Source organism: Gracilinanus agilis, chromosome 3 (genome assembly GCF_016433145.1).
Source record: "Gracilinanus agilis isolate LMUSP501 chromosome 3, AgileGrace, whole genome shotgun sequence".
Classification (NCBI taxonomy): Eukaryota; Metazoa; Chordata; class Mammalia; order Didelphimorphia; family Didelphidae; genus Gracilinanus; species Gracilinanus agilis.
Window position 1 is genome coordinate 376,601,525 of NC_058132.1, and position 15,030 is coordinate 376,616,554.

Below are 15,030 nucleotides of genomic sequence, written 5' to 3' on the forward strand. Positions count from 1 at the left end.
GTTTATCCCTTCTAACTTTCTCAGAAGGGTTAGATAAGAGTTTTATTTCCCAATGGATAGTATAGCTACTCTTCCCTCTCCGAGTTGATTACACTGAGAGTAAGGTTTGATTTTTACCTCTTTATGCTCTCTTCCTCTCCTTCTTATAATAGTATTTGTCCCCTCTCCCTCCCATGCCCTCTTTGTGTGTAATAGAATATTCTATTTTCTTATTCTCTCAAGTTTCTCTTGGTGTCCCCTACTATTCACCCCCTCTTTCCCATCCCCCATGCCATCTTAGATTATTTAGTGTTCCACCCTCACCCTGTTAATTATTCTTCTGATTACTATAATAGTGAATATTATAATAGTGAATAGAGTTCACTACAGAGAATTAAATATAACATTTCTCTACATAGGAATACAGATAATTAGTTCTCACTGAGGCCCTTAAAAAGGCAAATTTAAAAATTATAAGTTTTCTTTCTTTCCCCTCTGTATCTTATTTACCTTTTCAGGTTTCTCTCAATTTTTGTGGTTGGATATCAAACTTTCCATTTAGCCCTGGTCTTTTCTGTGCAAATACCTGGAATTCTTCAATTTTGTTGAATGCCCATACTTTCCCCTGGAAATATATAGTCAATTTTGATGGGTAGTTGATCCGTATCAATTAGATCTAATTTTTCTAGGACTTCATTCACCTCTCTTACCTCTTTCTTATTTATTTTTTGGTTTGATTTATCTAGATCTGACAGGGGTTGCAGGCCCAGCTCTCTTGCCTTTCTGAATATTGTATTCCACGCCTTGCGATCTTTTAGCGTGGAGGCTGCCAGATCCTGTGTGATCCTGATTGGTGCTCCTTGATATTTGAATTGTTTCTTTCTGGCTTCTTGTAAGATTTTTTCTTTTGCTTGGAAACTCTTGAATTTTGCAATGATATTTCTTGGTGTTTTCCTTTCTTGATCGAATACCGCAGGTGTTCTATGAATCCTTTCAATGTCTATATTGCCCTCTTGTTGTAGGACTTCAGGGCAATTTTGCTGAATTATTTCTGTTAGTATGGAGTCCAGGTTTCTATTAATTTCTGGTTTTTCTGGAAGACCAATTATTCTCAAATTGTCTCTTCTAGACCGGTTTTCTTGGTCTGTCACTCTCTCATTGAGATATTTCATGTTTCCTTCTATTTTTTCAGTCTTTTGGCTTTGTTTTATTTGTTCTTGTTGTCTTGAGAGATCATTAGTTTCTACTTGCTCTATTCTAGCCTTTAGGGATTGATTTTCGGCTATAATTTTTTGGTTTTCGGCCATAATTTTCTGGTTTTCGGCCATAATCTTCTGGTATTCCTTTTCAATCTGGTCATTTCTGGTGTTCAGTTTCTGAGCCTCACTTTCCAATTGCATGATTCTACCTTTTAAACAGTTATTTTCTTGCCAGATCTCTTCCATTTTCCTCAAAATCTCAGTTTTGAACTCTTCCATAGCTTTTGAGGAGTTTTCCTTATTTGAGGAGGGTCCAGATGCTTGTTTGTTCTCCTCCTCTGTTTGCTCGGTTGTCTGGATTTTCTCTGTGTAAAAGCTGTCGAGTGTTAAAGACTTCTTTTTCTTGTTGTTATTCTTTCTCTTCTGAACTTCCTGAGGCTGAGTAGCCATTGTTAGCCCAGCAGCTTCTCAGATTTATCCTCACGCTCAGTGTCTGTCCGCGATCTATTGGCTCCTGAGGTCTGAGTTCTGGTTTTTTCCAAGGTCAAGCCCCCTGGTGGACTCCCTTGCTTGATCCTCTGCCAGAGGTTCCTTTACAAGTCTCAGGGCGCTGCTTCCACAGTCGTATACCCGTCCACACTGGTTCCCCACCTAGGCTTTAGTTCCTGGCAGTGTCTGCCTCCACCCACGCCTCCGCAGTGCCTGCGCTCTCAGCCTGCTCATTGCGCCCAGCGTCCTGCTCCTGCGCTCAGATTTCGCCTGCGTTTTTTGGCTTAATGGGGTCCTAAGTCTTGCTGCTCTCAGGAACAGGCCCCGGAGCTGCCAATGGCTCGATGGGTGCCCCAAACTTGCTCTATTTCTTTTTAGCTGGCTTCGGAGCTATAGGTGTTGTGTGTGGAGAGGGTGGGGGTGGGGTGGTTGCTGAGCCCGCGATTTCGTGAGGGCTGTTTCACTCCTTTATAGCATGGAAATGCCTCAATTCCACGTACCTTCCATGCTATGCCCTGTTGTGGGAGTTCCTCAGTTCGTCTGGACTTGTTTTTATGTCCCCTTGAGGAGTTTTGTGTGTTTCGATCAGGAGAAGTTAAGAGCTGCTTCTTACTCTGCCGCCATCTTAACCCGGAACCTGAATAACACTTTTTTTTGACATTCTAAGCTCTCCACAATGTGATTCCACTCTGCCTGTCCTGCCTTGTGTCACAATATATGTATTCTGAATTGTAATACAATTGGATTGATCACTGCTTGTTGTGCATCCTTTGCACTTTTATAATTCCATGTCTTTACTCATGCCTAAAATACATAGCAAAATGGATAGAACATGGGACCCAGAGACAGACAGACCTGAGTTCAGATCTAGTCTCAGATGTTTCCTAGATGACATCGTGGCAAGTAACATTTATCCTTTGTCTGCTTCAGTTTTATTATTTACAATATGGAGATCTTAATATCAGCTACCTCCCCGTGAGGATAAGATGAAGTAATATTTGTAAAGTATTTTTTCACATGTTAAAGCCTATATAAATACTAGCTATTATCATTACTATTATTATTATTACTATTTTCTCCTCTCTATAAAATTCTTACTTGTCTTCTAAAATCCCTCAAACATATGCTTTTGTGGGAAGGCTTCCCTGGTTCCTCAATTCATAATGATTATTCCTGTCTCAAAATCATATAGATGGATTTACTCACACATCCCTTATTTACTATTATTCTGTACTATAGTTACTTATGTATGTGTCATATTCCTCTTATTCCAAAAGGGCAGGAACGGCATTTTATCTAAATTTTATACTTCTTCCAATGCCTAGTACATTGCTTTACACAAATAGAAGTTCAAATGCTTGTTGAATGAAATGGATTTAATGGAAGAGTTGGAAAGGTCCTCCAGAACTATTTTATCTGTCCTCTTCCTATTAATACATGAGGAAACTGAGGCCTAAATAAGGTTCAGTTCATTCAGTCAGTGTCACACAGGATTTGAATCCAGGTATCTTGAATCCTAGCCCAATGCTTCTACTATGCAATTGTGCTTTCTGGGTTAATAATGGTATAATATTTTGATAAACCAGATAACACCCTCTCTCTCCTTTTCCACAGATTAACTCTTCAATAAAGAGTACATAGTAACATTGTTATTTGCCTCATAATTCAAACCGTCCTCATTCCCATCAATTAATCTGTACCTTTCACTCTTATTTTTATTACTATCAGCCTAAAAATTCAAATGATTGAATGTTTTATATTTACCTATTTTTGTTGTCACATAATAAAGTCACTTTTTATAGCTTTGTGATTTAATTTTACTTTGTATTATTACCCTGTGCTAGAAATTTTTTTGATCTCTGCAAAAATCTAACAGGTAAATTATAATAGAGAAAAGCATCATGGAAATGTACAAAGTCACAACATGTTTTTCAAGTAATGAGTGTGGTCCATCAAAGTAGTCACCTTGGAAAATTATATACTTATTCCAGTGATGCATTTACCACTCTCAACATTTTTGGAGCTTTGTATTTTTGCTTTTAGAACCAGTTTATGATCTACTAATAAAATCAATCTCATAATTTTTATCATTCCATACCATTTTTAATCAAAGAGTGTATTACTCATCTTTATTTTCCATAAACATCACAAAATTTGTTTCTAAATGACTTTTGGTTATTTCTACAAATCATAGTGTAGTCATGTTCCACTACTGAAGATATTGCAAAAAAATTTACTCTGGTCTCTGCAGACTATTCTGAGAGAGGGAGAAAAAGAAAGGGAGAGACAGAGACAGAAATGGACATTCATAGAGAGACAAAGACACAGAAAAAGAGAGGCATTTTGAAAGGTTAAAAGCAATGGTAATATGTTTAGAATAAAAGCCAAACCTTTTAGCATGACTGTTTTCAAGGAGAAAATATCCACTTGAGTGTGTAAGTTCTGGTATGTTTACCTAAAATACAATCTCATTTTATTCGCTCCAAGTATAGTTTATGGTCTGGCAAGAGTAAAAGAAAGTTATGAAATACTTTAAATTATTATATATGTATATATATGCATATATATACATGTGTTTTCAATCAGCAAAAATCTGCTTTTTCTCTCTTTCACACCACATCCTCTCCTCTCCCACCAGTTAAGAAAAAAACAGAATTCCTGTTAAAAACATATAGTCAATCAAAATAATATCCACACTGTCAATGTCTAAAAAACAAATGTGTATAAATATGCATATGTATATAATACATATTTGTAAATGTACATATTTGTAACATATTTGTATTTATACATATTATACATAGACATTTATCATTCTTCACTTTGTCTTTTATTTTTCTATCTGGAAGTGGGAAGTATATTTTGTCCCTGGGCCATTAAGTTTGATCAAATCAGAATTTCTAATTCTTTCAAAGTCGTTTGCTATTACATATCATTTTCACTAAAATAAATTATTCTCTTTGTGTTTTCTCGACTCTATATTAGTTCATACAATTCTTTCCAGGTTTCTCTGAAATCATTCATTCTATTGATCTTTTTTTTTTAATTTTTTTTCCTTTGATCAACTTAGAAGAAAATAAATTTTGATTATCACTCTCCTATCTTCCCCTCCTTATCTGAATAGTCTTCTTGTCCTCCTAATTATGTGAGATAAATATCTGTTACTTCCTTTCCTTTCTCTCCTTCTGTGTATTCCTCTTCTTCTGCCTTTATATTCTTCTTTTAAACTTATCAAGATATAATGCAAATAATATTTATACAATTCAGTGGAATTGCTTGTCAGCTCTTGGAGGGAGGGACAGAAAAAGGGAGAGAAAGAAAATGAAATCATGTAAACATGGAAAAATAATTAAAAAGACATAAAAGACATAACTCAATCACTCCTAGGTCTTCTGTCTAATTAGACTTTTTCTATGACCCCTGATGATGACAGGGTTCAGAGCAGACACATCTATTATCTCCCCATATATGAAGGTAAGCAGTTTGTCCTTATTTAGTCCCTTATGTTTTTCTTTTTATGTTTCTTTTAACTCCGATGTTTGCACTTCAAAGTTTCTGCACAGCTCTGTTTTTTTTCATCAGACGTGCTTGGAAGTCATCTATTTCATAAAGATACATTTCCCCCCATAAGATTTTTTTCAATTTTGTTGGGAAAAGTTATCTTGACTGTAAGTCTATCTCCTTTCCTTTCTAGATTATCATACGCCAAGCTCTGCTCCCTTAAAGTGATGGTTGCTAAATTGAATCTGTAGCACCTTGGTACTTCAGCTCTTTTTGTCTTGTTGCTTGTAGCATTTTTTTCTTTCACCATTATCTTCCTGGAAGTTTTCATCTTAAAATTTAATTTTTTTGCATTTCTACTTTGCCCCACTTTGCCTTCTAAGAGATCTGGCAGTTTTCTGATAAATTATTTTGAAATATGATGTCTCGATTCTTTTTTTGTTTGTTTTGCAAATGTTATTCAGATAGTTCAATGTTTCCAAAATTTTAGTTTCTTCAGTTATTTTTCAGGTCAATTGTTTTTGCTATGAGATATCTTATATTTTCTTCTATTTTTCATTCTGGGATGTTTTAATGTTTCTTGTTGTCTTATGGAGTCATCGGCTTCTCTTTGATTTATTCTAATTCTTAGGGAATTTGTTACTTGCACAAGGTTTGGTAATTCTTGGGGTAAGCTGTTAATTCCTTTTTCAATTCTTTCTTCTGTAGATTTAATTTCTTTTTCATATTTTTTTCTCTACCACTCTCCTTCTTAAAGATGTTCTAAGCATTTTAAGCTCTTTTTTTGAATTCTTACTTTATCTGTTCCAGGAATGTTAGTTGAATTTGTATCCAAGCTGTGTTTTACTATGAGATTTTGCTTTTAAATGTTTGGGAGTCATTCTCTGCTTCTGAGTTTGTGCCTTGAGTGTCCTAATCACCTAATATCCTTTTCTTGGTGAGTTTTGTTGTTGTTGTTGTTTGATTCCAGTCTATTCTTGCCTTCAGACTTAAATTTTAGGACTGGGTTTTGGGTACTTCTGGGGGGAACATATGGGCTGATCCTGCTGTTGCTTTCATGGGGTATTAAGTATTGTTCTAGTTCAGGATCTGAGGCTGGGAACATGCAAGTTTTCAGTGTTCTCAATGTGGTCTGATCTAAGGCAAAATGTAATCATTGCATCCTTGGTTTGAGTTCTGCAAGTTCAGACCTGGGTTTAGATCTAAGCAATAGTAGAATGCTATTGGACTCAGCCACTATCAACCAGCTGGGAAGCTCTGCTGGTTCAGAATGTCAGAATTTTAGGTTTCTCTTTGATCTGTGATTCCTGCCCTTGTTACTCCTCTTTAAGATTCAGTTTGGACTAAAAGCTAGAAATGAGACCCTGATTTGTTCCTGGGGTCCAAGTCATATTACTGTTACTTTCTTCTGAACTTACCTATTCTTCAATACATGGTCTAGAATTTACTTCCCTTTACCCCAGATTACCACCCCTGGGTACAAGTCCTTTCTTTCATCTGCCCTGAATATGTGACCAACAACTGGAAAACAGCCAGAAAGCTGCCTGCTGGCACCTGTTCCTAGACAAGGCCAAAGTCAATATTTCCCAATATATATTTTAGATCTCCTCCAGGCTTGGAGCATAGCTCTTTGGGGGTATTAGAATGCTCTGCCTATGGAACACTTCTGTCTAATCCCCATTCCCAATATAAACAAACCTTTTATTTGTCCCCCTATTCTGACCAGTGGTAGAAAGATAACTTTCTTGTGCTTTTTTATTAGATTTCAGCCTGTTATGTTTCCTAAGTCTGTTGAAGGGAGATATTTATTTGTTTATTTTTTGAAGGAAGGTTGAAGGAGCTGAACTGTACTTCCTACTACTCCACCACCTTAGTTCTGCCTCCCCTATTAAACAATTTTGATCCAAGATGTATATAGTTTGTTTTTTAAAAAGCAAAGTTTTTTAAAAAGAAAAATTCATCATAGGTTCCAAAAAGAGCTTTTTAAATGAACAAAAACAAACCATTAGCTAATGAGGTCACAATTCATAACAATCACTATGTATGGAAAGAGAGAATGCATGAAATAGTCAAAAGTAAGCAGGTCTTCAAGTCAGGAAAGCCAGAGTTCACATCCCGTCTACCACATTAACATGATGATGCTGCCAAGGATAAAGGAAAACTATGAGATACAGAAGTCTTGTTTTGCATTGAGAAAAGGTGTGTTTATCCCCAGAGTTCCCTAAATTGACAAAATCATAGAACTGAGTTGTTGTAAACAACTGACCTATCTCACTGACACTTACTTAAAGTCTAGAGCTCACATACATTTGAAAACAGAGAGAGAGAGAGAGAGAGAGAGAGAGAGAGAGAGAGAGAGAGAGAGAGAGAGAGAGAGCAATAATATTTTGCATTTATATAATGCTGAAAGTTGACCAGGGACTTTTTTCACAACCTCTTTGTGATCTAAGTGGTTCAAGTGTTGTGTTATATGAAGCAGGGGTAACTTGGATTTTGAGAGAAATCTTAATTCTTCATTCTTAATTCAGAGAAATCTTAATACTTCCTAGCTGTGTGACAATGATGTGACCCTTTCTGAATCTTGATTTCCTTATATGTAAAATGTAAGCAATACTATTTATAGTACTTTCTTCACAGGGTTGTTTTGAACATTAAATGAGATAATGTACAATTGGTAGATTGTAAACTCCTCATTCAATTGTGAACTCCCTACAGATTTTTATTTCTTTTTATAGCCTCAGCACTCAGAAAAGTAACAGTACATAGTAGGCACTTAATAAATATTTTGTGATAAATGATTCATTGGTTACTGTATGTGAAGTGCTTTACATGACTTACAGCCTTTAGTAAAATATCAGTTATTCTTATCACTCTCATGCTACAGATTAGAAATTGAAGGCTCAGAGGAGTTAAGGGACTTGTCCTTGTTTCTATTCCTACCAAAATTGGTGCCAGTTTGTCCTCACTCCAAATTTGGCATTCTTTACTCTACATCACACTTCCTCTCTCTTAATGTTCATACTAAGTCATACTATTTGAAACAAACCAATTTCCATGTAAATAAGCTTGTGTTTCAGGAGAATATAAAACAGAACCATATATTAAAGGGGAAAATGCAGTACCCACTGTGCTACGGGCTCATATCATCACAAAGGATTTCTGTAAAAAGTTGTTAGTCTTGGGAAGTAGCATCAAGCTGACAGATTCTTATTAAGAACAGACTTGAGTTTCTTCTATCAGATTCCAAAGCCCCTGAAAATTGGATTGACCTATAATTGTGTGACAATCAAAGAATTACACCCTCTCTAACTAGAAAAGGAGGTATGCAGATACATACAAGCTCAGCAAGTAATACACTGTACTGAAGATAAGGTTTCTGACTTTGAAGACATATGGTGAGTCCTCTGAAGTCAGAGAGAAGAGGAGGAGTTGGCATGAAATATATTCCACTAGAAGTGCCCAGGGGACAAACTGTACCTTTCTATCGACAAATGTCCCTTTTTAATGTGGTATTTGCCTAAATTTCCTTACTACTTCTATAATTCTTTTACCTTATTATGGATATGTGACATACTTTCTCTATATATTTCCAGAACTACTTTGTGTTTATATTTTCCTTGCATTATCTGTAACTTATGAAGTATGCCCAATGCATACTTAACAGTGATTTTATGAAATTTGAATTAACCTGGAGGGAAACATCCTGGATGCAAATCATAGAAGCAGGCATGGGAAGCTTTTCCGAGATTGGACAGAATAAATATGAAGATGGAAGAAAAGAGAATCTACAAACCATTTCAATAAACACCTTTCAGAAGCCCTGAATAAATTTATTTGAGGTAGTGTGAATTGGAGGGGAAATCACTGGGAAAAGAATCAGTATATTGTGATTTGAGTCTTGGCTCTGCTACTAACTACCTGCAACTTTTGACAAACCCTCAGTGATCTTTACCCATGGACCACTTTGGCTATTTGGTGAAGCTTATGAACACTTTCTCAGAATTATGTTTTTAAATGCATAAAATAAAATTCATCATGATTACAAAGGAAATCAATTATATTTAAATATAGCTGCTGAATTTTTTTTCAAAGTTCATCAACCTCAAGTTTAAAACTCCTGAACTAGATGATTTCTAAGATCACTTCTAGTTCTAACATAGTCAATAAACATGTCATTTTTAAATCCAATTCATTTTTTTCAATAAAGAAAAATATGTTCTCCTTTCTCTTTCTCCTGCCCCAATTTAGAAGGAGAAACAAAATTCTTGTAATGAATACACAGTTAAACAAAAATACTTCCCATATTGATTTTACCTAAAAATTATGTCACAATTTTCCAGGTATATATGAAATATGAAAGGTATCATATTTCATCTTGGGTCCTTTTGAATCAGTCAACAAATATTCTTTTTTCTAAAAAATCCTTACCTTTTGCCTTAAAATCAATATTGTGTATTGTCAGAAAAGTGGCAGAAAAGTGGCAAGGGCTAGGCAATGGGAGTTAAGTGACTTGCCTAGAATCACACAATGTCTGAGGCTAGATTTGAACCCAGGACCTCCTGTCTCTGGGCCTACTTGTCAAACTACTGACCCACCCAGCTGCCCCCTCAACAAATATTCATAAACACTTCTATGTATGAGCATCCTAGTAATCACTGGGGATATGAAGACAGGCAAAAATAGCCTCTGCCCTCAAGATGTTAAATTTCTAATGAGGGAGACAACATGTGAATAACTAGGTCCATCAACATAATCATCATTAGCACTTATATAGTGCCTACCACATAATAGACACTGTAGTATGTCTTTTATAAATATTATGTTATTTCATCTTCACAACAACACCACATGGTAGATGCTATCATTATCTATCTTTTACAGATGAGGAAACTGAGGTAGATAAAGGTTGAATGACTTGTCCAGATACGAGATATTATATCAATAGACAAGACAGACAAAAATATGTAGCCAGAGATAGACAGACATACAGATAGATAGATAGATAGATAGATAGATAGATAGATAGATAGATAGANATAGACAGACAGATAGATAGATAGATAGATAGATAGATAGATAGATAGATAGATAGATAGATAATAGATAGATGTGAAAGATAATTTCAGAAGAATGGGCAAGAGTAGTTATGCAGATCGGGCAAGGTCTTTTGAAGAGTATGGGATTTAGGCTAAATCTTGAAACCAGGGAAACTTAAGACGTGTAAGTAAAGAGACAAAACATTCCAGGAATGGAGGAGAGCTGGTGTTAAAGCACCAAAAAAATGTGTATTATGTTGGATTTTGTTTTTGTTTAATTGTTTCATTCTATCTGTCATTTCCTGCTACAGCTCATTTTTCAGATTAGGAAACTGAGGCAAACAGGATTAAGTGAATTATATAGGGTCACACACCTAGTAGGTATCTCAGGTTATATTTGAACTCATGTTTTCCTGACTAAGGTCCCAACACTCTTTTACCCAGGATGCTGCCTAGCTGCCCCTGTCATGTTGGAGGAACAACAACTATGTCACTCTAGTTGGATTGTGAATTGTTTGGAAGGAAGTATAAGAAGAATGGAAAATGAAGAAGGGTCTAAGTTATGAAGATTTTTAAATGCCAAATAGTAGACTTTACATTTGATTCTGGAGGTAATAGAGTCATTGGAGTTCATGGATGGGAGGATGACTTAGAAAAATCACCTAGGGAGTTGGGTGGGGAGAATGAGACAAATTGGAAGGGTTTATAATAACTCAGATAAGAGGTGATGAAAGCCTGACCTAGTATGGTGGCTGTGAGAGTGAAGGGAGGGGGTCATATAAGAGAGATGTCATGAATGTAGAAATGACAAGATTTAGCAAAGGATTTGATGTGTGGGGCCAGTGAAAATGAAAAATCAAGAATGATGCCGAGATTATGGACCTAGCTACTGAGTAACATCCTTAACAGTAAAAATTAAATTTCAGAAGAGGCTGAGGGTAAGACAGACAAAATGAATTCTGACTTGGACATGTTGAGTTTAAGAATTTTGCTGACTTGTTGTCTCACCTATGACATAAGCTATCATTATGACCTTGGAAAAGTCTTTTAACTTCTCAATGCCCCCAGGCAACTATCTAAGATTGAAAATTGAAGAGCTGGCACAGATATACATTTGTAAAAAAATTACTTAACTTGGGCTCCCTATTCTGATGAAAATGTGGATCTGAATTTTTAAAAATCATTAAGTAAACAAGAAGATTATTTTCTTAAAAGTCTTTTTATTCCAAAAGAGTTTTGTTCTTAGACTGAAATATGCTTTTATAAAATAATACTGTTCCTAGGGTCTATGCCAAGAGACTAGTTTATAATCGTAGTTGTCTTGGATATATTGTAAAATGAAGGCAAAATAAACAGAATTAAGATTTTACTGAATATCCCTTAGAACTGCAGTGTTTCAAGGAATCATTTTTTTTATTTATAAACAGATTTCCTCCAGACCACTATTTCTTGCTTCTCAATTATGTGACTGCATAAAATTGGAAAAGGGTCCACTTCATATCCTCTAGAGATGTTTGAGGAATGAGGAAACATTGCTTCTCTTTAAAGACTACTTTGTTGTTCAGTGGTTTCAGTCTGTCTGACTCTTTGTGATCCCATTTGGGTTTTTCTTGGCAAAGATACTGGAGTGATTTGCCATTTCTTTCTTTTCCAGCTCATTTTACAGATAAGAAAACTGACTTACCTAGGGTCACACAGCTAGTGAGTGTTTAAGACCCTATTTGAACTCAGGAAGGCTTCCTGCCTCCAGGCCAGGCCCTCTTTCCACTCTACCACAGTAGCTTCCTTAAAGGCAATTTAAACAAACTTAAAATTCTCTTTCACTTGGGTCACTAAACTTAATAGAAGTCACTTGTCTTTCTCAAAACCAAATTGAATTTTTCCTCCCCAAACAGACGTAAATGGAATAAATCAGTCAGGCTCAGTGACTAAAGTTTGACTTGACCACCTCAATTTGTCTACCTACTTCCTCAACCTTTCTCCAAGCCTATATTATCTTCCATGGGTGGATGGAAGAAGAAGACAAACTCATCTAGGTCAAAGAAGTATGTCATGGTGGGGAAAAAAATATTGGCCTAAAAATCAAGGACACCAGGATACTAGTCTACCCCTAATTTACTAAGTGACCTTGGACAAATCATTTAATAAGGGACTTTGATTCCTAGGAGTTGGATTAGATGATATTTAAGGTTCCTTCTAACTCTTACTACATAATGGGTAAGAATGTTAAATTTGATAGCATGAATATCTGGTTTTAAATCCACACTCAGTCATGTCAAACACTTTGTCACCCCATTCAGGGTATTCATAGTAGAGATGTTGGAGTAGTTTGCCATTTTCTTCTCCAGTTCATTTTACAGATGGGGAAACTTAGGTTCCCTCCGGTCTCAGTTGACTCTCCTAGAAATAAAATAAGAGCGATGGCATTTATATTACAGGGTTGTAGCAAGGCTCAAATGATTCAATATATATTGCACTATGCAAAAGCAATGCAAAGCACCGTGTAAATATCAGCTATTATTATTGAAGTCTATAAGTGGTTGTTCTGCATTTCCAGAATAGCAGATTAGAGAAAAGGGACTACTGATTTTCAAAAAGGGGAACAATTTATACTCTATCTGAGGAAGAAGTAGGTTCATCAAGAACAGGAAAAAATTTCTGCCATTGTGATTGGAGAAGCTCTAGAGTTCTTTATCAAATGTTTTTGAAGAAAATAAGTTATACTTCATTTAGTATCAGTGTAAGTACTGAAAACTAGCTTAAATGAAGATTGTTACATTCTGAAAGTATCCCCAAATTATTTTCTAATTGCAGTCCCACTGTGATCCTCTATTTGTCACTTACGTAGAACATTCTTTTCAATTTTGACTAATATCAAATCTAAGACAAAATCCTAATTTGGGAAACAAATTCTATAAGCCCCCAGTGTTAAAATTCCATACCTATAAGGACTGGATGTAAAACTATATAATATAAAATACAATTAGCAGCTTCTAAAGTGATCATTGTTTGTGTGCGTATATGTGTACATATCCTCATATGATATATAAGTGCATAATTATACATAGTCAATAGTCAACAATCATTTATTAACCATCTACTATATACCAAGCACGTTGTTAAACATTAGGTGTATATATATAGAGAGAGAAAGTCAAAACACAATTTTTGCCCTCTAAGTATATATATGTACATCTATATCTAGTTGTCTGTATTTTGAATGATGGATAGATAAATGTATATATGTATATAAACAGTCAATATTCAAGTATTTATTTGGTACCTACTAATGATCTATATTTACATACATGTATGTTAAATATACATACAAATGTTAATAAATTTAAAATGTATGTTGAGCTTACTATATGCCAGGCACTGTGCTAAGTGCTTTACAATTATTATCTCATTTGATCTTCACAACAGCACTGGAAGGTAGAAGCTATTATCATTTTACAGAAGAGGAAACTGAGGCAAACAGAGGTTAAGTGACTTGCCCAGGATCACACAGTTCATAATTGACTTTTAGGTCTTTCTAACTCCAGGCCCAGAGTTATATGTACTTCTCCATCTATATGAAAGGCAGCTAATTACTTTTCTATTATATCCAGTTATGTAGTCCAATGAGTTATTTTTCCATTTTTAAAAATTTGTTTTAATATTCAATTCAATCTGCAAAATCATTTAACATTCAAGGTTTATAGAATCTATTTCCCAAATAATGAATTTCCTCTAGATGTATTCATGCTTAATATATATTATATATATGCACATATATATGTATCAGAAAGAAAACTGCTATATATGGAGATGTTTCTATTGATAGATATATAACTTCACCCCATATAGCTATTGATATGATCATATCCAATGTACATGCATTTACACACATACACCCTTAGATGCCTCTATCTGTATCCACAATGCATATACACATACTACCCATTGATACATACACACAGGTACGTATGTGGCTATACTCGTGTACGTGTGTGCATGTGCATATATGTGTATGTATATTCCGCATATATTTATGCATATTCTGCATTTCTCAAAAAGGAAAAAAAAAAAGCCTAGTCCCATTTCAAAAGGAGATGAAATAAAATCGGATCCTCCCCATACCAGCTCGTATATCATTAATATGGTTTCTGGCGACTGTAAATTACGTTAAAAGCACAGAAGCGACTACTGGTTTCTCCTAGAAATTACCTCCCTTGCCCACTCCGTAATGGGGAAGGAGGAAACCCCCGCCACCGCTGTTTGGCTGCGCTGCAGAGGTTGTTGATGTAATCTCCCTGCCCAGCGGTGTTCCCCATAGCTTCCCGCTTCCCCACCCCCCTTCCTCCGGCAGACGGAGACAGAGTGCAACTCTTCAGCCACAATAAAGGCTTTTTGTAACTCGATACCTTTGCCCACTAGTGCTGAACTGTTGGGGGCGGGAGGCAGAGGTGGGGGTGGCTACCGGTGCGCCCCTCGCCTTCACTTTCCCATGGAATCGTGATCTCTCCCTTTCTCCTACTAGCTCTTTCCTCCCACTGGGGCCGCCGCTTCTGATGCTGCTATCACAGCTGCAGTTAGAAGTGCATCCCGGATCATAGGGACTCATCTGGAAGGTGCAGGTGGTGTTCCTCTGTTGTGCCTGGCCCCCACAGTCCTGGACCTGACACCCCCCCCACACACACACACCCACACACACCCCCCCCCCACACACACACACACTAGTTGAGTTGCTGGTTCTTTCCTCTCCCCCTTAATATCCAGGGGTGGGAGATGACAGGTTTGGTGGGGATTCTCCCTGTTTCGCCTACTCTCTCCCTCTCCTCGTT

At 36.2% G+C, this 15,030-nt stretch overlaps 1 protein-coding gene across 1 annotated transcript in view; it reads left to right on the forward strand.

Moving 5' to 3' along the window:
• CNKSR2 (connector enhancer of kinase suppressor of Ras 2) overlaps positions 1-15,030 on the forward strand; it is a 338,457-nt gene that overhangs the window by 36,456 nt on the left and 286,971 nt on the right. Inside the window, exon 2 of the mRNA XM_044669208.1 lies at positions 14,727-14,823. Coding sequence (XP_044525143.1) covers positions 14,727-14,823 — 97 coding nt within the window. The remainder of the gene's footprint in view (positions 1-14,726; positions 14,824-15,030) is intronic.